The following is a 24,406-nucleotide window of genomic DNA, read 5'->3' as shown; positions in this document are numbered from 1 at the left end:
CCTAAGCTAACCATTGCCCTGAAAAGGACATTTGGATGGGCATTGCCCTTAAAAGGGCATTTAGCTCTTTTATTGCCCAAACCCTAAGCTAAAAATAAAACCCACCCAATAAACCCTTAAAAAAACCTAACACTAATTTCCGACGATCCACATACAGTTTTCGAAGACCGGACATCCATCCTCATCCAGACGGCAGAAGTCTTCATCCAAGCGGGCATAAGTCCTCATGGAAGCTCATGGATGGCGTCCCTTACATTCTGATTGGCTGTTAGAATTCTGGAACAGCCAATAGAATGAGAGCTCAATCCTATTGGCTGATTGGATCAGCCAATAGGATGAGAGCTCAATCCTATTGGCTGATTGCTACAGCATATAGTTTTTTTTTACCCTTTAATTCCTATTGGCTGATAGAATTCTTATAGGGAACCTTCATTTTCCAGCAGCGATTGTAAGAAGAGGATGCTCCGCGCTGGATGTCTTGAAGATGGACCCGCCCCGCGCAGGATGGATGACGATAGAAGATGCCGTCTGGATGAAGACTTCTGCCCGCTTGGATGAGGATGGATGTCCGGTCTTCGAAAACTGTAAGTGGATTGTCAGGGATTAGTGTTAGTTTTTTTAAGGGTTTATTGGGTGGGTTTTATTTTTAGCTTAGGGTTTGGGCAATGTAAAAGAGCTAAATGCCCTTTAAAGGGCAATGCCCATCCAAATGCCCTTTTCAGAGCAATGGTTAGCTTAGGTTTATTTAGATAGGTTTTATTTGGGGGGTTTGGTTGGGTGGGTGGTGGGTTTTACTGTTGGGGGCTGTTTGTATTTCTTTTAACAGGTAAAATAGCTGATTTCTTTGGGGCAATGCCCCGCAAAAGTCCCTTTTAAGGGACATTGGCAGTTTAGTGTAGGGTAGGGTTTTTTTTATTTTGAGTGGGCTTTTTTATTTTGATAGGGCTATTAGATTAGGAGTAATTCATTTTTATTTTTGATAATTTCGTTTTTTATTTTGTGTAATTTAGTGGGGGGGGTTATAATTTAGATCATTGTATTTTATTAATTTCATTTATAATATTTTATTGTAATGTTAGGTTTTAGTGTAAGGAAGGTAAGGTTTTATTTTACAGGTAAATTTGTATTTATTTTAACTAGATAGTTAGTAAATAGTTAATAACTATGTACTAACTAGTCTACCTAGTTAAAATAAATACAAACTTTCCTTTGAAATAAAAATAAAACCTAAGCTAGCTACAATATAACTATTAGTTATTTTGTAGCTAGCTTAGGTTTTATTTTATAGGTAAGTATTTAGTTTTAAATAGGAATTATTTAGGTAATAATTGTAAGTTTTATTTAGATTTATTTTAATTATATTTAAGTTAGGGGGTGTTAGGGTTAGAATAATGCAAAAATCACAGCGTCTGGGTCAGCTCTAGCCTTAATCACTTCTGCCCGAGATAAATTGGCCGTAAATTCACTGTAGAGAAGCAGGAGCCATTAATGGATTTAAACAGGTGCTTTAAATGCAGGATTACCTGTCGGCTTTTCATCAAGTGCTAATCATGGTCAGATATCGTCAAACGACAAAAGGATACTTGTAGTCGGCTTGCCTTGGCGTAGCCTTTCCAGACGAGTCTCTCTATGAGAGTGCGGCTCAAGATTTCTTCCAAAACTTGACGGTCTTTAGAACGGTCACGGACCAAAATACAGGTCAAGGATATAGCAGGAGGCAGTTCACTCTGTAGTTAAACACAGTCGACGCATGTTTCGCCCCATAATGCGAGGCCCTGGTTTTCACTTTGCATTATGGGGCAAAACGCGCATCACAATATCCGAAGTCCTTTGGCTAGCGTGCATGCAAAAAACTTACTTTCATCTTGTAATATGCACGCAAGCGCACATGCACAAAAACATAATTTATGCTTACCTGATAAATTCCTTTCTTCTGTTGTGTGATCAGTCCACGGGTCATCATTACTTCTGGGATATAACTCCTCCCCAACAGGAAATGCAAGAGGATTCACCCAGCAGAGCTGCATATAGCTCCTCCCCTCTACGTCAGTCCCAGTCATTCGACCAAGAATCAACGAGAAAGGAGTAACCAAGGGTGAAGTGGTGACTGGAGTATAATTTAAAAAATATTTACCTGCCTTAAAACAGGGCGGGCCGTGGACTGATCACACAACAGAAGAAAGGAATTTATCAGGTAAGCATAAATTATGTTTTCTTCTGTTATGTGTGATCAGTCCACGGGTCATCATTACTTCTGGGATACCAATACCAAAGCAAAAGTACACGGATGACGGGAGGGATAGGCAGGCTCATTATACAGAAGGAACCACTGCCTGAAGAACCTTTCTCCCAAAAATAGCCTCCGAAGAAGCAAAAGTGTCAAATTTGTAAAATTTGGAAAAAGTATGAAGCGAAGACCAAGTTGCAGCCTTGCAAATCTGTTCAACAGAGGCCTCATTCTTAAAGGCCCAAGTGGAAGCCACAGCTCTAGTGGAGTGGGCTGTAATTCTTTCAGGAGGCTGCTGTCCAGCAGTCTCATAGGCTAAACGTATTATGCTACGAAGCCAAAAAGAGAGAGAGGTAGCAGAAGCTTTTTGACCTCTCCTCTGTCCAGAATAAACGACAAACAGGGAAGAAGTTTGGCGAAAATCTTTAGTTGCCTGCAAGTAGAACTTGAGGGCACGAACTACATCCAGATTGTGTAGAAGACGTTCCTTCTTTGAAGAAGGATTTGGACACAGGGATGGAACAACAATCTCTTGATTGATGTTCCTGTTAGTGACTACCTTAGGTAAGAACCCAGGTTTAGTACGCAGAACTACCTTGTCTGAGTGAAAAATCAGATAAGGGGAATCACAATGTAAGGCTGATAACTCAGAAACTCTTCGAGCCGAGGAAATAGCCATTAAAAACAGAACTTTCCAAGATAACAATTTTATATCAATGGAATGAAGGGGTTCAAACGGAACACCCTGTAAAACGTTAAGAACTAAGTTTAAACTCCATGGCGGAGCAACAGCCTTAAACACAGGCTTGATCCTAGCTAGAGCCTGACAAAAGGCCTGGACGTCTGGATCTTCTGACAGACGCCTGTGTAACAAGATGGACAGAGCTGAAATCTGTCCCTTTAATGAGCTAGCTGATAAACCCTTTTCTAAGCCTTCTTGTAGAAAAGACAATATCCTAGCGATCCTAACCTTACTCCAGGAGTAACCTTTGGATTCGCACCAGTATAGATATTTCCGCCATATTTTATGGTAAATCCTTCTGGTAACAGGCTTCCTAGCCTGAATCAGGGTATCAATAACCGACTCAGAAAAACCACGTTTTGATAAAATCAAGCGTTCAATTTCCAAGCAGTCAGCTTCAGAGAAGTTAGATTTTGATGTTTGAATGGACCCTGTATCAGAAGGTCCTGTCTTAGAGGTAGAGACCAAGGCGGACAGGATGACATGTCCACTAGATCTGCATACCAAGTCCTGCGTGGCCATGCAGGTGCTATTAGAATTACTGATGCTCTCTCCTGTTTGATTTTGGCAATCAATCGAGGAAGCAGCGGGAAGGGTGGAAACACATAAGCCATCCCGAAGTTCCAAGGTGCTGTCAAAGCATCTATCAGAACTGCTTCCGGATCCCTGGATCTGGACCCGTAGCGAGGAAGTTTGGCGTTCTGGCGAGACGCCATGAGATCTATCTCTGGTTTGCCCCAACGTCGAAGTATTTGGGCAAAGACCTCCGGATGAAGTTCCCACTCCCCCGGATGAAAAGTCTGGCGACTCAAGAAATCCGCCTCCCAGTTCTCCACTCCCGGGATGTGGATTGCTGACAGGTGGCAAGAGTGAGACTCTGCCCAGCGAATTATCTTTGATACTTCCATCATTGCTAGGGAGCTTCTTGTCCCTCCCTGATGGTTGATGTAAGCTACAGTCGTGATGTTGTCCGACTGAAACCTGATGAACCCCCGAGTTGTTAACTGGGGCCAAGCCAGAAGGGCATTGAGAACCGCTCTCAATTCCAGAATGTTTATTGGCAGGAGACTCTCCTCCTGATTCCATAGTCCCTGAGCCTTCAGAGAATTCCAGACAGCGCCCCAACCTAGTAGGCTGGCGTCTGTTGTTACAATTGTCCAGTCTGGCCTGCTGAATGGCATCCCCCTGGACAGGTGTGGCCGATAAAGCCACCATAGAAGAGAATTTCTGGTCTCTTGATTTAGATTCAGAGTAGGGGACAAATCTGAGTAATCCCCATTCCACTGACTTAGCATGCATAATTGCAGCGGTCTGAGATGTAGGCGTGCAAAAGGTACTATGTCCATTGCCGCTACCATTAAGCCGATCACCTCCATGCATTGAGCTACTGACGGGTGTTGAATGGAATGAAGGACACGGCATGCGTTTTGAAGCTTGGTTAACCTGTCTTCTGTCAGGTAAATCTTCATTTCTACAGAATCTATAAGAGTCCCCAAGAATGGAACTCTTGTGAGAGGAAAGAGAGAACTCTTCTTTTCGTTCACTTTCCATCCATGCGACCTTAGAAATGCCAGAACTAACTCTGTATGAGACTTGGCAGTTTGAAAGCTTGAAGCTTGTATTAGAATGTCGTCTAGGTACGGAGCTACCGAAATCCCTCGCGGTCTTAGTACCGCCAGAAGGGCACCCAGAACCTTTGTGAAGATTCTTGGAGCCGTAGCCAATCCGAATGGAAGAGCTACAAACTGGTAGTGCCTGTCTAAGAAGGCAAACCTTAGGTACCGGTGATGATCCTTGTGGATCGGAATGTGAAGGTAAGCATCCTTTAAATCCACAGTGGTCATGTACTGACCCTCTTGGATCATGGGTAAAATTGTCCGAATAGTTTCCATTTTGAACGATGGAACTCTTAGGAATTTGTTTAGAATCTTTAAATCTAAGATTGGCCTGAAAGTTCCCTCTTTTTTGGGAACCACAAACAGGTTTGAGTAGAACCCTTGTCCTTGTTCCGACCGCGGAACCGGATGGATCACTCCCATTAATAACAGATCTTGTACGCAGCGTAGAAACGCTTCTTTCTTTATCTGGTTTGTTGACAACCTTGACAGATGAAATCTCCCTCTTGGGGGAGATAATTTGAAGTCTAGAAGGTATCCCTGAGATATGATCTCTAGTGCCCAGGGATCCTGAACATCTCTTGCCCAGGCCTGGGCGAAGAGAGAGAGTCTGCCCCCCACTAGATCCGGTCCCGGATCGGGGGCTCTCGATTCATGCTGTCTTTGGGGCAGCAGCAGGTTTCCTGGCCTGCTTGCTCTTGTTCCAGGCCTGGTTAGGCTTCCAGCCTTGCCTGTAACGAGCAACAGCTCCTTCCTGTTTTGGTGCAGTGGAGGTTGATGCTGCTCCTGTTTTGAAATTCCGAAAGGGACGAAAATTAGACTGTCTAGCCTTAGCTTTGGCTTTGTCTTGGGGTAGGGCGTGGCCCTTACCTCCTGTAATGTCAGCGATAATTTCTTTCAAACCGGGCCCAAATAAAGACTGCCCCTTGAAAGGTATATTAAGTAATTTGGACTTAGAAGTAACATCTGCTGACCAGGATTTTAGCCACAGCGCCCTACGTGCCTGTATGGCGAATCCTGAGTTCTTAGCCGTAAGTTTGGTTAAATGTACTACGGCCTCCGAAATGAAAGAATTAGCTAGTTTAAGGACTCTAAGCCTGTCCGTAATGTCGTCTAGCGTAGATGAACTAAGGTTCTCTTCCAGCGACTCAATCCAAAATGCTGCCGCAGCCGTAATCGGCGCGATACATGCAAGGGGTTGCAATATAAAACCTTGTTGAACAAACATTTTCTTAAGGTAACCCTCTAATTTTTTATCCATTGGATCTGAGAAAGCACAGCTATCCTCCACCGGGATAGTGGTACGCTTAGCTAAAGTAGAAACTGCTCCCTCCACCTTGGGGACCGTTTGCCATAAGTCCCGAGTGGTGGCGTCTATTGGAAACATCTTTCTAAATATTGGAGGGGGTGAGAACGGCACACCGGGTCTATCCCACTCCTTAGTAACAATTTCAGTTAGTCTCTTAGGTATAGGAAAAACTTCAGTACTCGCCGGTACCGCAAAGTATTTATCCAACCTGCACAGTTTCTCTGGTATTGCAACGGTGTTACAATCGTTGAGAGCTGCTAAGACCTCCCCTAGTAATACACGGAGGTTCTCCAATTTAAATTTAAAATTTGAAATATCTGAGTCCAATCTGTTTGGATCAGAACCGTCACCCACAGAATGAAGCTCTCCGTCCTCATGCTCTGCGAGCTGTGACGCAGTATCAGACATGGCCCTAGCATTGTCAGCGCACTCTGTTCTCACCCCAGAGTGATCACGCTTGCCTCTTAGTTCTGGTAATTTAGACAAAACTTCAGTCATAACAGTAGCCATATCTTGTAATGTTATCTGTAATGGCCGCCCAGATGTACTAGGCGCCATAATATCACGCACCTCCCGGGCGGGAGATGCAGGTACTGCCGCGTGAGGCGAGTTAGTCGGCATAACTCTCCCCTCGCTGTTTGGTGAAATTTGTTCACATTGTACAGATTGACTTTTATTTAAAGTAGCATCAATACAGTTAGTACATAAATTTCTATTGGGCTCCACCTTGGCATTGGAACAAATGACACAGATATCTTCCTCTGAGTCAGACATGTTTAACACACTAGCAAAAAAACTTACAACTTGGTTATAATCTTTTTTAGCAAAAACGTACTGTGCCTCAAAGAGGTACTAAACGATTAAATGACAGTTGAAATAATGAACTGAAAAACAGTTATAGCATCAAACTTTAAGACAACACAACTTTTAGCAAAGGTTTGTTCCCATTAGTAAAATAACAATAATTAAATTTGACATAAAAAATACAAGCAACGTTTTTATTCACAGTCACTATAAGAATTCTCACAGCTCTGCTGAGAGAATTTACCTCCCTTAAAAGAAGTTTGAAGACCCCTGAGATCTGTCAGAGATGAACCGGATCATGCAGGAAATATAAAAGTAACTGACTGGAATTTTTTGATGCGTAGCAAAGAGCGCCAAAAACGGCCCCTCCCTCTCCCACACAGCAGTGAAGAGAAACGAAACTGTCACAAATAAAAGCAAAAAAGGCTGCCAAGTGGAAAATAATGCCCAAATATTTATTCACACAGTACCTCAGCAATGTAAACGATTCTACATTCCAGCAAAAACGTTTAACATGATAAATAGTTATTAAAAGGATTAGTGACCTTTAACAGAGTAGTTCCGGTGAAATACCATCCCCAGAATACTGAAGTGTATACATACATGTCATTTTAACGGTATGGCAGGATTTTCTCATCAATTCCATTCAGAAAATAAAAACTGCTACATACCTCAATGCAGATTCATCTGCCCGCTGTCCCCTGATCTGAAGCCTTTACCTCCCTCAGATGGCCGAGAACAGCAATATGATCTTAACAACTCCGGTTAAAATCATAGTAAAAAACTCTGGCAGATTCTTCCTCAAACTCTGCCAGAGAAGTAATAACACGCTCCGGTGCTATTGTAAAATAACAAACTTTTGATTGAAGTCATAAAAACTAAGTATAATCACCATAGTCCTCTCACACATCCTATCTAGTCGTTGGGTGCAAGAGAATGACTGGGACTGACGTAGAGGGGAGGAGCTATATGCAGCTCTGCTGGGTGAATCCTCTTGCATTTCCTGTTGGGGAGGAGTTATATCCCAGAAGTAATGATGACCCGTGGACTGATCACACATAACAGAAGAAAAGATTGTTTCTGGCTGTGTTAATGCTCGATCAAAAGCACTAAATAGTACTCCACTTGTAATCTAGCCCATAGAGTTGCAGAGTTGCTGGTGCTAAAGTGCTCTCATGAATTAGATAATGTAATTTTCTTCACTATAATGGCCCATTAAGGTAAACAAAAAGAGTGTAAGTGTAACGTAATGACGCCACCATGTTGTAACCTAGGTTTATCTAGTAATAAAAAACTGCCATTTCATATGCTGATGCCAATTATGGACAGTTAAAGTGAATGTCAATTTTGATGCTAAAGTGCCTGGTTTTTAAAAATTTGATTAAAATCAGGGGCACTTTAATTAATCAAATTTTACATTTCATTCCTGTTGTGAAAAAAAACTTACCTTTTAATCTTCACAGCAGCTCCAGCTTCCTCCACCCGTTGCAAAGCCTTTCCTGGGTCTAAAATGAGGAATCCGGCTTCCTACAATCACAGCGTTGAATCAGACACTGATTCGCCCGGGGGGGAAGCCATGATTGGAGGATGACCTATCCATCATTTCTGACGTCAGAAATGGCTTGCAACGACCGGAGGAAGCTGGAGATGCTGTCAAGATTAAAAGGTACGTTTTTTTCACAACACGAGTGAAATTTAAATTTTGATGAATTAAAGTGCCCCTGTTTTTAATCGAATTTTTAAAAAACGGGCACTTTAGCATCAAAATTGACATTCACTTTAAGTAAATAGTCCCATTAAATAAATAGATTATAGTCAATGTAACCAATAACTTGCAGTACTATTAAAGGTTTTTCTTCCTCGCAAAACTTTTACTTTAAAATTGTAATACACACGCTAACCCGCATGCACAAAAAGATTATTCCTGGCCGTGTTAATGCTCTTGTGAAAGCACTAATTATCGCTCCACTTGTAATCTAGCCCACAGTTGCAGAGTTGCTAGTGCTAAAATTACATGCTCTCATGAATTTGAGATTGTAATGTTTTCACTATAATGACCCATTTAATATTGAAGAAAAGAGTGTAAACGTAACAAAATGACGCCACCATGTTGTAACCTAGGTTTCTCTAACCTGTCTCTAAACCTGTCATTTTTATCTTCTGATGGTAATTATGGGAAATTATAAACGAGCCAATAAAGAAGCAATTGCAAAAGCTTTAATGTCCCCTTAAAGGGACAGTCTAGTCAAAAATAAACTTTCATGTGTCAGAGAGGGTATGTAATTATAAACAACTTTCCAATTTACTTTTATCATCAATTTTGTATTTGTATTCTTAGTTGAAAGCTAAACCTATGTAGGCTCATATGCTAATTTCTTAGCCCTTGAAGGCTGCTTCTTATATGAATGAATTTCAACATTTTTCACAGCTAGAGGGCATTAGTTCATGTGTGCCATATAGACAGCATTGTGCTCACACCCGTGAAGTTACCTAGGAGTCAGCACTAATTGGCTAAAATGCAAGTCTGTCAAAAGAACTGAAATAAGGGGGCAGAGGCTTAGATACAAGGAAATCACAGGTAAAACCTATATTAATATAACAGTGTTGGTTATGTAAAACTGGGGAATGGGTAATAAAGCGATTATCTATCTTTTTAAGCAATAACAATTCTGGTGTAGACTGTCCCTTTAAAAAAATAGATTGTAGTCATTGAAATAAACAACTTGCAGTACTATTAAAGGGACATAGAACATAACAATATTAATAATTTTTCCAATTTACTTCTATTATCCAATTTGATTTGTTCTCTTGTTGAAGAGTAAGACTAGGTAGGCTCAGGAGCAGCAATGCAATATTAAAGGGCTAGATGCTGATTGGTGGCTACACATATAAACCTCTTCTCATTGGCTTACTCAAGGTATTCAGCTAATTCACATTAGTTGCTCCTTCAACAAAGGTTAGCAAGAAAATAAAGCAAATTTGATAATAGAAGTCATGTGGAAAGTTGATAAAAAATTGCAACCTAGAATATCACGTGCGTTTTTACAAATTCCCCCATAGAAGTCAATGTAGAAAAAAAAGTGTGGGGAGGGGAACTCTCACGCAAACACCATCACATATTCTCATTAGTGCTAACCCAACATAAAAATATGAAGATTTCATATTCCAATGTTCTTTTTGTAATGGAATATGTTCTATTTATTCATAAATTAATATTTCTACATATCGGATGTTTTTTTAAACAAATATATATTTATACCTATATATATATATATATATATATATATATATATATATATACTGAATATATACACATGATTATATATAGGTATAGATATATACAGATATATATAGGAATAACTATTTAGAAATACATAGAACATAGTTTGCATTATACAGACCATTGGAATGTGAAATATTTACAGCAAATACATAGTTAAAAAAAATTCATAAATATAAATATTGCATAAATATGTTTAACATGTTTTCAAAAGGCTCTAATGCACACATATATATATATATATATATATATATATATATATATATACGTCTATACATGTATACGTGTATGTGTTTATATGTGTATATATATATATATATATATATATATATGTCTATACATGTATACTTGTATGTGTTTATATGTGTATATGTATATATATATATATATATATATATATATATATATATATATCTATACATGTATACTTGTATGTGTTTATATGTGTATATATATATATATATATATATATATATATATATATATATATATATACGTCTATACATGTATACTTGTATGTGTTTATATGTGTAAATACATTAATACATATATATATTTATATTGAGGCATCCTGCAATAGCCTTTTTTAAGCATCCGATGCAGAGAGAGCCACTCTGTGGCCATCTCTGCATCGGCCATTGTTGGTGCTGATCATTGGTGGGTGGGAGCTGCTGCTGGGAGGCGGGTGGGCGGCTTATCGATGGTTACTTCCTGTCCCTGTACTCAATAAGTGCGCGCGCAGATGCAGTAGCGTGCGGGGGGGGGGACGGTTTATATGTAAATTGCATTCTCTTTCTGAATCATTAAAGTTTAAAGGGACCTTAAACTTTGGTGAAGCTCTGTATATTAATACTGGGCGCTGCCATCTTAGAGCTTACGTGTTCCTGCACTCTGTGACAAAAAGTGGTGAAACTTACAGATCAGTAAAGTGACTGACTGTACAATGCATTTAAGGTAAGCACACACAATACAGAGTGGGAGGTCTACATTACAGTTTCTATACACAGTTTAAAAGACACATATCTAATATTAAAAAAAGTCTACAACTATATTGTAGCGTAATCCATTCACTGCAAAAATTTAAAGTTTTCGCTCTGTATCATAAAAACTAACCTGAATTGTACAATACAGCTATCAAAAAGCCAGCAACATCACTGTAAATGTTCACCACTAATGTCACATGACGTGCATGAAAGCTTGTCGATGGCAGTGGCAGTTTAATGTAATTTTAATTGTCCCTTTAAGTACCAGAAGAAGAAAAAAAGTTATGTGCTCCTTAATTTCTAAAATGAGTTTAAAGGGACAGTCTAGTCAAAATTAAACGTTCATTATTCAGACAGGACATGTAATTTAAATCAACTTTCCAATTTACTTTTATCATCAAATTTGCTTTGTTCTCTTAGTTTTCTTAGTTAAAACTAAACCTAAGTAAATAAGGTTATTTCTGAGTTTTAAACTTAAAAACTTAAAGAAGCTTTGGCTAATACTTGAGGATTTGATGCGAAACCTATTGTGATTCTGGACTTTTGACAACACAGTTCGTAGTATGATTTATTACGGTTCATTTTTGTCTTATGGATAATCCTACTACTATTATATAAATTTAGACTTTACGGTCTGTTGGACTAAGTCTGTTCATGTATACCTCATCCATGTATAATGTTTGTTTTGTCATATCCTCCTTGAAATACTTCTTAATAAAATTTTGTTGGAAAAAAAAAAATAAACTAAACCTAGGTAGACTCATATGCTAATTTCTAAGCCCTTGAAGACAGCCTCTTATCACATGCTTTTTTTATTTGCTTTTCACAACAGGAGACTGCTAGTTCATGTGGGCCATATAGATAGCATTGTGTTCACGCCCTAGCAGTTATTTAAGATTTAGCACAACACAGCACTAAATGCAAATCAATAGATAATAAATAGTTACAGTCATGTGATTAGGGGGTTGTCAGACGATGCTTAGATACAAGTTAATCACAGAGTTAAAAAGTATATTAATATAACTGTTCTGGCTATTTTATGGTTATTATGTTGATGACATCTGGTGGTTTTACATTGTAATTACAGCTTAGTTCCTCTCAAGAAGGATGCAGGAAATGTTAATAAAGTTTGTTAATAAAAAGTTTCACTTTCAGTTTCTCAGCAGCCATCTTAGCTTCAAGAAGCATGGAAATCAGCTCTTCATAATTGCCTCTAAATATACATATGCCTGTAAGTTATTTATTGTTTGCTAAGAGTTCATTGTGCATTTGAATTGCATTGCTATTTGCTGTAAGGTTTAAATGTAAGCTCTCTGTGTTAGAAACATGTATTATTGTATGTATTGCAAGCACCACGTGTAACTACATATTGTAATTTCAACTTTTCTTATTGTATTGCAGTTTTACAAAATAACTATTCAGAAGTAAAATCAGTTTGGAATAAACACAAAGCTATTTCTGTCTGGTTTGTTAACTAGCTGTCTAGCTATCAGTTAGTGAGAACAGTACAGTAAAAAGGCATGCTATATCAAGGGAAGATACAGAGCTGCATTGTAAAGTAAAAAGGCATGCTATATCAAGGGAAGATACAGGGGCTGCATTGTACAGTAAAAAGGCATGCTATATCAAGGGAAGATACAGAGCTGCATTGTACAGTAAAAAGGCATGCTATATCAAGGGAAGATACGGGGGCTGCATTGTAAAGTAAGAAGCAATAACAAGCAAGACACAAAGGCTGCATTTTAAAGTAAAAAGCAGTAAATAACAAGCAAACATACAAGACCTGCAATTTAAAGTGAAAGGCAGTAAAAATAATTTGCACAAGAACTGCATTTAAAATATTGCACTACTTTAACCTGATCACTATGAACCAAGATAAGAGTGTTGATATGACGCAGCAAACTTTAGAGACCAGATCCTATGCCTCTGGCTCTAAATATTCAATGCGCTCCTGCAGATCATCAGCCAGTTCTGCAGGACTCAGAGCCCGTGCTAAAGCGCAAGCAGCCCAGGCACAAATTTCTTATGCTGAAAAAGAAGCAGACATGATAAAGCAGAAAGCATCACTAGAAGCAAAGGCAGCTAGGCACAAAGCAGATATGGAAGCAGAGGCAGCAAGGTGCAAAGCAGATATGGAAGCAGAAGCAGCAAGGTGCAAAGCAGATATAGAAGCAGAGACAGCAAGGTGTGAAGCTGAAACAGCGCAACTCAAGGCAGCGTTAGAAGCTAATATGCATGTGCTAAAGATTCAAAGGGCAGCAGTTGCAGCATCTGCAGAAGCAGCAGTCTATGAAGCAGCAGCTGAACTAGAAGAGGAACCACTCCAAGATTTTTCAGAAATAACTACCCATGATTCAGTACAAAGGACTCGTGAGTATGTACAGAACCATGCTCTGGACCAAGGTAAAACAGAGCATGCTCCTATCCAACCTATGTCCAGCATAATACCACAGTTTCCTGACTCAACATATTTACAGTCCACTCCAAGTATTCCTGACTTGCACCCTCCTTTCCAGACTGACACTGCAAATGTCTCAACACCAAGGGTGCGCTTTCAAGAAAGCAGAGGCTACGCTGATCCACAACATCCATCACATTATATGGACTCTCACATATCCCCTCTCAGAAATAGCACATTAGGAACTTCAGAGACTACTGACCTAGCAAAGCACTTGATTCGTCGAGAGTTAGTGAGTACAGGTCTACTAACATTTGATGATCAACCAGAGAACTACTGGGCATGGAAGACATCATTCCAAGGTGTCACCAGAGATCTTAATCTTACAGCCAGAGAAGAGCTAGATCTTTTGACTAAGTGGCTTGGACCAGAGTCATCTCAACAGGTCAGAATCAGGTCAGTGCATGTTCATAACCCAATTGATGGAGTTAAAATGGTATGGCAGAGACTAGAAGAATGTTATGGCAGCCCTGAAGCTACTGAGAATGCACTGTTAAAGAAGCTAGAGAACTTCCACAAAATCTCAAACAAAGACAACATAAATTTAAGAGAACTTGGTGACATGTTGTTGGAGGTGAATGCTGCTAAGGCAGGAGGCTATTTGCCCGGACTGGCATACCTAGACACAGCTTGTGGCATCAAACCAATTATGGAAAAACTGCCATATAGCCTGCAAGAAAAGTGGATTTTCAAGGTTCCAAGTACAAAGAAGACCATCATGTCTCCTTTCCACCACTGAGTTTCTTCACCAGATTTATTGTCAACCAAGCAAAGACCAGAAATGATCCAAGCTTCATATTCTCAACATGCAGCAACCAAGTTCCAGTAAATACAGAGAAGACAGGAACAAGGTACAGCAGCAGACCAACGGTGTCAGTAAGAAAGACAGAAGTGTCAGCTACTAATGCAACTCCACAAGTGAACAGCCCTGCAAGGAAATCCATGGAACCAGAGAGTCCATGTCCAATTCATAAGAAACCACACCCACTGTCAAAGTGTTGTGGGTTCAGAAGCAAGCACATTGATGAACGTAAAGCTTACCTGAAAGAGAAATATATCTGCTTTAGATGTTGTGCATCCACCAGACACATTGCCAAAGACTGCAAAAATAACATAAGATGCAGAGAATGCAACAGTAACCAGCATACTTCAGCTTTGCATCCAGGTCCAGCTCCCTGGGCAGTAGAGACTCCTTTACCAAAGGGAGAGCAAGGCGGGGAGCAAGAGGAAGCTACTCCACCCACTATTGTATCCAAGTGTACAGAGGTATGCGGGAAAAGGACAAGGCCCAGATCGTGTTCCAAGATTTGTTTAGTGACTGTATATCCCTCTAACAAACCTTACTGTTCTGTAAAGATGTACGCAGTGTTAGATGCTCAAAGTAACCGTTCTTTAGCCAAATCAGAGTTTTTTGATGTGTTTAACATTAGTGGTGAAACATTTTCCTACACTCTAAGAACATGCTCAGGCATTACAGAGAAAACAGGGCGTAGGGTACCCAACTTCACTGTTCAGTCTATTGATGGGAAAACACACATAAAACTCCCCACACTCATTAAATGTGACATGATACCTGATGACAGGTCAGAAATTCCAACACCTGAGATTACACAGCATTTCCCTCATCTGAAATCCTTAACATACAAGATCCCAGCACTTGACCTTAACGCACAAATACTTCTCTTGTTAGGAAGAGACATTCTGAAGGTGCACAAAGTACGTGAGCAGATTAATGGGCCTCATAATAGTCCTTATGCACAACATTTAGATTTAGGTTGGGTCATAGTTGGGGAAGTATGCTTAGGAAGAGCTCATAGACCAGCAGATGTGAACTCTTTCAAGACAAATGGGCTGCCTAGTGGGCGCACTTCTCTGTTCAGCCCATGCACTAGCTATATACAGGTAAGAGAGACTTTTAATGCTTGTAAACAACAGTCATACACCCCCTCATTGTGTTATTTAGGAACTGCAACTCACAATGTGGGCAGTTTAGATGATAATGTGTTTGTTACTACTCCAAACGATGACAAACCTGCTATGTCTATTCAAGATGGTATGTTCCTTGATGTAGTTGAAAAAGAGATGTTTATTGATGAAGCAAATTACTGGGTAGCACTCCTACCATTTCACTCACCTCGTATTAGACTACCAAACAACTTAGAGCAAGCCCAGAAAAGAGTACTTGCTCTACAGCGTTCCTTTGTGAAAAAACCTGAAATGAAAGAACATTTTGTTAACTTTATGCAAAAGATCTTTGACCATGACCAAGCAGAACCTGCCCCACCATTGGAACCAGGTGAGGAGTGTTGGTACCTACCAATCTTTGGTGTCTATCACCCTCAGAAGCCAGGACAGATCAGAGTAGTTTTTGACTCAAGTGCTCAGTTTGAAGGCATCTCACTGAATGACACACTCCTCAGTGGGCCTGATTTAAATAATACACTACTAGGTGTCCTTTTACGTTTCCGCAAAGAGCAAGTTGCAATTACCACTGATGTACAACAAATGTTTTACTGTTTCATGGTTAGAGAAGATCACCGTAACTATTTGAGATTTCTTTGGTTTCGTGATAATGACCTTAACAAAGAAATTACAGAGTTCAGGATGAAGGTACATGTCTTTGGGAACAGCCCTTTCCCAGCCATAGCCATTTATGGTCTAAGACAAATAGCAAAGCAAGGAAAAAGTGAGTATGGCGAAGACGTAGAACAGTTTATCTTGAGGAATTTCTATGTAGATGATGGACTAGCATATGTGCCTACTGATGCTGAAGCAATCAGTCTTCTGCAGAGGGCTAAGGACATGCTCGCAGGATCGAATCTCAAGCTACACAAAGTGGCATCCAACAGAAGTCCAGTATTGGAAGCATTTCCCGCAGATGACAGAGCTAAAGATCTAAAGGACCTTGTTCTAGGTGTCGATCCTTTACCCCTCCAAAGGAGCTTAGGAGTAAGTTGGAACTTACAGACCGACAGTTTCACCTTTCAAGTGTCTACAGAGGTAAAACCTTTCACACGGAGAGGTATCCTGGCTACAGTAAACAGTCTTTATGACCCACTTGGGTTTGCATCTCCAATCACTATGCAAGGTAAATCTTTAGTCAGAGAACTCTCAACAGACCAATGTGACTGGGATTCCCCACTCTTACCAGATAGAGAAGCTCAATGGAGAGCATGGACAGAAGAGCTGATCCATCTTGAAGATCTCAGTATTCCCAGACGCTATGTGCCGGTGCCACTATCGTCCACAGTAAAGGAGGTATGTGTTTTTTCTGATGCTTCTACTGCAGCGATAGCAGCTGTGGCATATCTCAGAGTCATAGACAGTAGTGGTCAATGTCATGTAGGCTTTATTATGGGCAAATCTAAACTAGCTCCAAGACCAGCTCATACAGTGCCACATCTAGAATTATGTGCAGTTGTTTTGTCAGTTGAGCTAGCTGAACTTATTACTGAAGAAATGGACATTGAACTTTATGCAGTTAAATATTACACTGATAGCAAAATTGTGTTAGATTATATTCACTATACTTGTAGAAGATTTCATGTATATGTCTCAAACAGAATAATTCGTATTAGAAAATCTACTAATCCAGATCAGTGGCATTATATTAACACCAGTCAGAATCCAGCAGATCATGGTACTAGACCAATTCAGGCAGCTCACCTAAAACATACCAACTGGTTCTCAGGCCCAGATTTCTTACATCATGCAGATACGGGTGATCAATCTGAAGCTAAAGCATTTGACCTCATTGAACCAGATTCTGACAGTGACATCAGACCTGAAATGACAGCTTTAAAAACTGAAGTGTATGAACGCCAGCTAGACTCAAATAGATTTCTCAGATTCTCAAAGTGGAAGTCCCTTGTGAGAGGTATAGCAACACTTATTCACATTGCCAAGTCATTTTCTAGCAGCACTCAAAAGGAGTCATGTGCAGGCTGGCATTGCTGCAAAGGGTTATGCCATTCCTTCGATTTCTTGCAAGCTGAAACAGTGACTATCAAATGTATCCAAACATGGAAATGTAGAAAATGGAAATAGAAACAAAACGTTCAAGAAGGAGATCTTGTATTGTTGAAAGACTCTCAAGTAAAGCGCAATGGATGGACAATGAGTCTTATTGTAAAAGCAATTCCTATTGGTGATGGTAGAGGTCAAAATCAAAGGGACTGCTAAAGTATATCTCAGACATGTGTCAGATTTTATTGTTCTTTTTCAAAGTAAAGAGTTATCTGGTTGAATTTAATAATAATTTATAGATCATGTAATAGTGGTATATGTTTATACCAGGCGGAGAGTGTTCTGTTTATTATATGGTTATTATGTTGATGACATCTGGTGGTTTTATATTGTAATTACAGCTTAGTTCATCTCAAGAAAGAAACAGGAAGTGTTAATAAAGTTTGTTAATAAAAAGTTTCACTTTCAGTTTCTCAGCAGCCATCTTAGCTTCAAGAAGCATGGAAATCAGCTCTTCATAATTGCCTCTAAATATACATATGCCTGTAAGTTATTTATTGTTTGCTAAGAGTTCATTGTGCATTTGAATTGCATTGCTATTTGCTGTAAGGTTTAAATGTAAGCTCTCTGTGTTAGAAACATGTATTATTGTATGTATTGCAAGCACCACGTGTAACTACATATTGTAATTTCAACTTTTCTTATTGTATTGCAGTTTTACAAAATAACTATTCAGAAGTAAAATCAGTTTGGAATAAACACAAAGCTATTTTTGTCTGGTTTGTTAACTAGCTGTCTAGCTATCAGTTAGTGAGGACAGTACAATAACTGTGTTGGTTATGCAAAATTGGGAAATGGGTAATAAAGGGATTATCTATCTTTTAAAACAATAATAATTCTAATGTAGACTGTCCGTTTAATCTATTAAAATCAGGATAGAACCATCAATTTGAGCAGGACAGAGAGATTGCAATTCCACAGGCTGCTTATCATTAAAGTACATGGTGCATTACTAGTTTATTCATTTTCAAATTAAAATAATTTTAAATTATAGCACAAGACATTGCTTATAACTATATTATATATTAACTAAATTATAAATATATACTGAAAAGCTGTAGAGTAGTACACTACTGTCCTAAGGGTAATGTTCCGACTATCTTTCATTATTAATGTGCTTGGCCAAAGACAAAACTTTATTCAACAGTTATAATTTTTCTATAAAAGGAAGAGATAACTTTTTACTTAAAGGGGCATTCAAGCTGCTTTATATATAGTTACTAGTCCTAATCTACTAGTCTGTAGTGCAGCGGTCCCACCTGCCTGCGCTCCCGTCCGGCCACACACCCGTCACGCTTGCTCCCTTCGGCCATGCCCCACCATGCCCACTTCCGTTGGTCACGCCCCCGTCATGTCCAGCCACGCCCCGTCACACCTCCTCCCGTCCACCCTTTCTGTTGTCTGATCCTCACAAACGGCCAAGTATGTTTGTCCTCGCGCAGTCTCTACTGCGCATGACAGCTTCGGACAAACATACCTGCCTTTTATTATATAGGATATATATATATATATATATATATAAATTATATATACAGGTATATTCACAACTGAAAACACCACTCTGTATTTAACACATAACTTTAATTTGGTGTGCGAGGAAGGGATGAGCACCATGAAAAGTCACTAAAGTAAGCCAATCACGCGCATGAGGGGACTGTCAATCATCTTGATCCAATCAGATCGAAATTATAGCAGCAGACTTAACTTGCATTTCAGGCTCACTCTGAGTGAGACAAACTCTGGGGCTCTGAAGCAGCTATTGCTGCTTGTTAAAACCTGCTGGAAGTTTTGAGAAAATGGATTGTGATCAGCTTAAACAGTACTGTCTCATATTATGAATGGAGCCTTTAATCGGCAAGCCAATAATGCATTTTAAGGTCCGAAAACCACTTGAAAACCTGTGCTTGTGATTGGCTTGAAATCAAAAAGTACTTCTTGTTAGTCAAAAACATGCAGATAATATTGTGATATTGACCAATAGCTGTAACTAAATATGCCATTTACTGTAATTGTTTGATTTTTTTTAAAAATATTGTTGTTTTCTTACTTCTTTGGCAGTCAAATAATTATTTTAAAGGGACAGTAAAGTAAAAATGAATTATTTAAACTGATTAGATAAAACAAGACATTTTAAACAGCTTTCCATTTTACTTCTTATTGATTTTGTTTAGTTCTCTTGGTATCAGTACTCATAGGTAAGCTCAGGAGCGTGCATGTGTCTTTAGTCATCTTTCAGCAGTGTTTGCAAGATTATTATAGTGTATATAGTTGCAAATATTGCTGCCATAGAATGCTAATGGAATGTGCACGCTGCTAAGCTACTGTCAGCCTGCCTAGATTTACTCATCAACAAAGGATACCAAAGGAACAAAGCAAATTTTACCAAGTAAATTGAAAAGTTATTTAAAACTTCATGCTCTATCTGAATCATGAAAGTTGAATTTTGACTTTACAGATTGACACACATAACATGCATGTATAGGATATACAACATACTTATATTACACTTACTAACGCTGCACTTTTCCCACTTTTGTCTTTATCTTTTAAAACTTTTCCTGAATCCCATTTTTCAGAATTAATATCAGCATCACTCCATTCAGGCCACATTGTAAATTTTCCTTTTTGTTCAAACGAAGCATTCAAAGGACTGGTGTGGTTCATAGACGATGTTAACCTAAAGGCAAAAGCAATATGAAAAATATATAGTTAATTCAATCAACTATTACTTGGCAGAAGTGTATTTTTTTATTACTGTATAAAAAATATAATTTTGATTATACAGCAAGTCCAATAATAAATAAAACTGAATACATACATATTTTATACATAAGCATGACATATGCAATCATAATTGTGTTTGCATGTTTAGATACATTTTGTTATATCATTTACTAATTCAAATGGTTTTTTTTTTCTAATTCAAACAGCTTAGAACATTAAACAAAACACAAACAAAAAAAATTACAAAAAAAAAAAAATGAGCTCCCATACAAGCTTTTCACAGGGGAATTCTGACTGTTACCCTAGGCTCTGTGTTTGACCCCTACAAAAAAGGTCAAATCCCACATAGGAGATGCATCTTACTTGTTATTCTGCAACACCAAAATGTCTTTGCAAGAACTTACTCTGCATTTGCCCCACAACAGAGGATTTGCTTTTCAAATGACACCAACAAAAATACAGTAGTAATAATTCTATTTGGTAAGATATTAAATGAAGAATGAAGGACGGGAGGGAGGAAGAGAGGGCTGTGGAATATCCTACTCATATTAATTTGCTTGTTATCTACAGTCAGATCACCAGCTCTCTAGAGAGCAGATCTCTATAATCCTTCTGCATCTGTCTGGTGCATTATGGGGCCATCTGCTAGGATAAACAACACACCCATTTTGTGATAATACCGCCCATATCAGCTTTGCTAGCCAATTGCAATCAGAATGTAAAAAAAAACGGCTTTTGCATTGCCGGTATTTTACTAATGCCAGTACCGGCCGGGACAGAATGAACAATCGGGATGGACACCGGAACAGCGCCTCCAAACAGGGACAATTCCGGTCAAACCGGGACGTCTGGTAAGCCTAACTATATAGAACTGTGGAGTTTCAGAAGGACATTGCATACCTCTTTTATGTAAAAATTGTGCTTGACTTATGCTCCTTAAAGGGGCCAAAAAGCAATTTGTGTAATTTGCAAATTCTACAAATAATATATTTGGCTTGCTAATAGGCAACATTTTGAAAACCTAGGTTACAAATTTTGCTTTTTGGCTCTTTAAGGGAGTGTGGGGCAAAGCACAATTTTTTATATAAAAGCACAAGGGGACGGATTACAAGTGGAGCAGTTTTTAATGATCCTGTTCGCACTCTAACTATGAGTTTATTATGAGTGTAACTTTACTTTGTAATGTATATCTGATGTGTTTTGTGACATGTTTTGTTTCATGAATCGGTTAACCAGAGCTCTGAGGGTGCGGTAATCATTCTAGCATAAATCAAGATATTCTAACTTCGGCTTTTTGCATGCATTGGGTTAGTGCCCAAGCAAAAACGTTTAACTTGCAACTTGTAGCATGCGCGTTATCCGATGTGCACAAAAAGCCGAAGTTAGAATATTAGAACACCCAACTTGCACACAAACCGGATTGCATATTATCAAGTGCGCTAAATCAACATGAAACTTTTAATATTTCACATTACAATGTTCTTCACATAGCAAAATATGTTCATAAATACATATTTCTACATATAACTGATGGTGTTTTGGTACAATATATATCTATACCTATATATATAGATGGTTATTTATAGGTATAGATATATACAGATACATAGGAATATCTATTTAAAGCGTAATACGAGCGCTAAATCCGACGCCCGCAAAACAGATGCGATAAACTCAATATCACTTGCGTGTAAATGTTAGTGCACCACTTCTAATCTGGCCTAAGGTGTCTATTTCTATTGTCCCTTTAAAAATAAAGATAATCATATTATTATTATTAATAATAATTGTATTTTATTAATAACTAGTCTTAAAGCCCATGTACACAGACCAGTTATCACAGTCTCTACTGCTTGTCTCGCGCAATTATGTTTGTCTTGTGTAGTCTCTGCTGCGCATGACTGCGTCGGACAAACATACCTGGCCTTTTATTATATAGGATAATAATAATAATAATGATTATATGTTTGGTTTGAGATCTGCTCTAGTAAAAAAGCTAGGAAGGAAAGCTCATTTGTCAGATTTGTGACATAAAAATATGCTTTTAGAATCTTTATAGCTCTCTAAGGAACGATCACTACGTGACAAGCAGAAATCATGCAGCACAATGCAGAATTCTCAGAAGACTTGTATTCATTTCAAACTTTCTATTTTGTATTCTGTACAAGGAATTAAAAATGTGTTTATTTAAATGGGAATTCTAGATATAAATATATATACACAATACAAAAAGCAAATGTTATGTTTATTAAGATGCTAATTTTATTAAGAATACTCTAAAACTGCCAACTGTCGCCCCCTGGGCCACATGCAGCCCTATGTGCAAGTTTTTGCAGCCCCAATGGAAAAAAGTAGAACTGAAAATGTGTGCCATAGTTTTTGTGCACCCAGGAAAAAGCAGAACTAAATATATGTGCTTTGGGGACTTCTGGTTGGTGGGAAAACTCAAATGTGCCCCCTGAAGGGTAGAACAGCAGATTTAGGGTAACATCAACATCACTTAAATCTGGCCCTGTGGCACTAGACATTTTTAGGAAATATATTATTTGTATGGTTAATAACTGTAAATTAAAACATGGCCCTAAAGTATTCTAAAATATTGATATCTGGCCCCAAATGTTAGGAAGTGACATTCACTTACCATTTAAACACTGATTTTTTTGTGCCTGCAAAAACATGAGGTAAAAGTTGTTTATATTCCAACTGAAACTTATAAAGCCATAACAGCTACATTTGACTTTCTTATGCTCATTGGCTGACAGGTGCTTCCTGCTAATGTTCATTGGCTGACCAGTGCTTCCTGCTAATTTTCATTGGCTGACAGGTGCTTCCTGCTAATGCTCATTGGCTGATGCTTCCTGCTAATGTTCTTTGCTATTAAAAAACTATATACATTTGACTTCTATTAGCAAATTGGTTTATAATGCTCAATGAGCTTTAGCAGGGATTGCCTATCAACCAATGAGTATTAACAAGAAGTTCCTATAAGCCACTGAGCAATAGCAGGAAGTACAAAAGCCAATAATCATTAGCAGGATGTACCTATCAGCCAATGAGCATTAGCAGGAAGTACATATAAGCCAATTAGAATTAGCAGGAAGTACCTATCAGCCAATAGGTATTAGCATGAAGTATCTTTCAGGATTAGTAGGAAACTACTACTTAATAAACTAAAACTGACATATTAATTTTAAATTAACAGATTTTACTTAACAATAACTTTTTTTCAGTCAAAGAAAAAAAATAATAATCAGGCTTCTTTTTCATAAACACTGTACTATGGTTGCCCAGGTGATTTTCCTACCTTTCTTTTCTTGGCTTGTTTTTTTAAGTCATTACAATATGTTAGAACAGTGTTTTTCAACCAGTGTGCCGTGGCACACTAGTGTGCCGTGAAAGATCCTCAGGTGTGCCACGGCAGACTGACAACAGTGCGGGGGTGTCCCTCTTTCAAATTTTGAAATATTGGGAGGTATGTGACAGGCTCATCAGACATCATTTAAAACCATGACATTGACATTCATTCACAGACAATCATTATGATTTTTTGTGAATGAATGTCAATATGTCACGTATAGTTTGTAGGAGGCATGGCAGCACAGTACAGTGTGTATATATATCCTGTATTAGGCTACAATGTGCGATTTTGTAAAATTTTGGGATTGTGGTGTGCCACAGGATTTTTTAACGTAAAAAAAGTGTGCCACGGCAAAAAAAAGGTTGCAAATCACTGTGTTAGAAGCTGTAATTATTAAAAATGAAACCAATGCATTGCAACTTTCAGGGGGAGTTTTGCAGATTTTCACAGGCAATCACATTTACACATTATATCTGGTCAAATAAAACATGGCAGTTGATTCATTCAATATTAATGACTGCCTAAAATGTTCTAATTTAGTTTTAATTAGCCATTATTATCAATTCGTGACATGCAATACATTTTTTTCTGTAATTATGAGTAATTTTATAATTAAAAAGTTTAAATATTCAAATACTTTACTGAAATCATAAATTGGTATTCTACAGATACAGGGAGTGCAGAATTATTAGGCAAGTTGTATTTTTGAGGATTAATTTTATTATTGAACAACAACCATGTTCTCAATGAACCCAAAAAACTCATTAATATCAAAGCTGAATAGTTTTGGAAGTAGTTTTTAGTTTGTTTTTAGTTATAGCTATTTTAGGGGGATATCTGTGTGTGCAGGTGACTATTACTGTGCATAATTATTAGACA

General features: G+C 38.4%; 1 protein-coding gene across 1 annotated transcript in view; it reads right to left on the bottom strand.

The window, feature by feature from the left end:
- Window positions 1–24,406, bottom strand: part of ADGB (androglobin) — a 693,780-nt gene that overhangs the window by 613,370 nt on the left and 56,004 nt on the right. Inside the window, exons 2-3 of the mRNA XM_053711792.1 lie at window positions 19,957–20,122; window positions 16,222–16,224 (exon numbers count right to left, since the gene is read on the bottom strand). Of these exons, the coding sequence (XP_053567767.1) occupies window positions 16,222–16,224; window positions 19,957–20,122 (169 nt within the window). The remainder of the gene's footprint in view (window positions 1–16,221; window positions 16,225–19,956; window positions 20,123–24,406) is intronic.

Source organism: Bombina bombina, chromosome 4 (genome assembly GCF_027579735.1).
Source record: "Bombina bombina isolate aBomBom1 chromosome 4, aBomBom1.pri, whole genome shotgun sequence".
Classification (NCBI taxonomy): domain Eukaryota; kingdom Metazoa; phylum Chordata; class Amphibia; order Anura; family Bombinatoridae; genus Bombina; species Bombina bombina.
The sequence above is the reverse complement of the archived record's forward strand: the minus strand, read 5'-3'. Positions and strand labels throughout refer to the sequence as shown.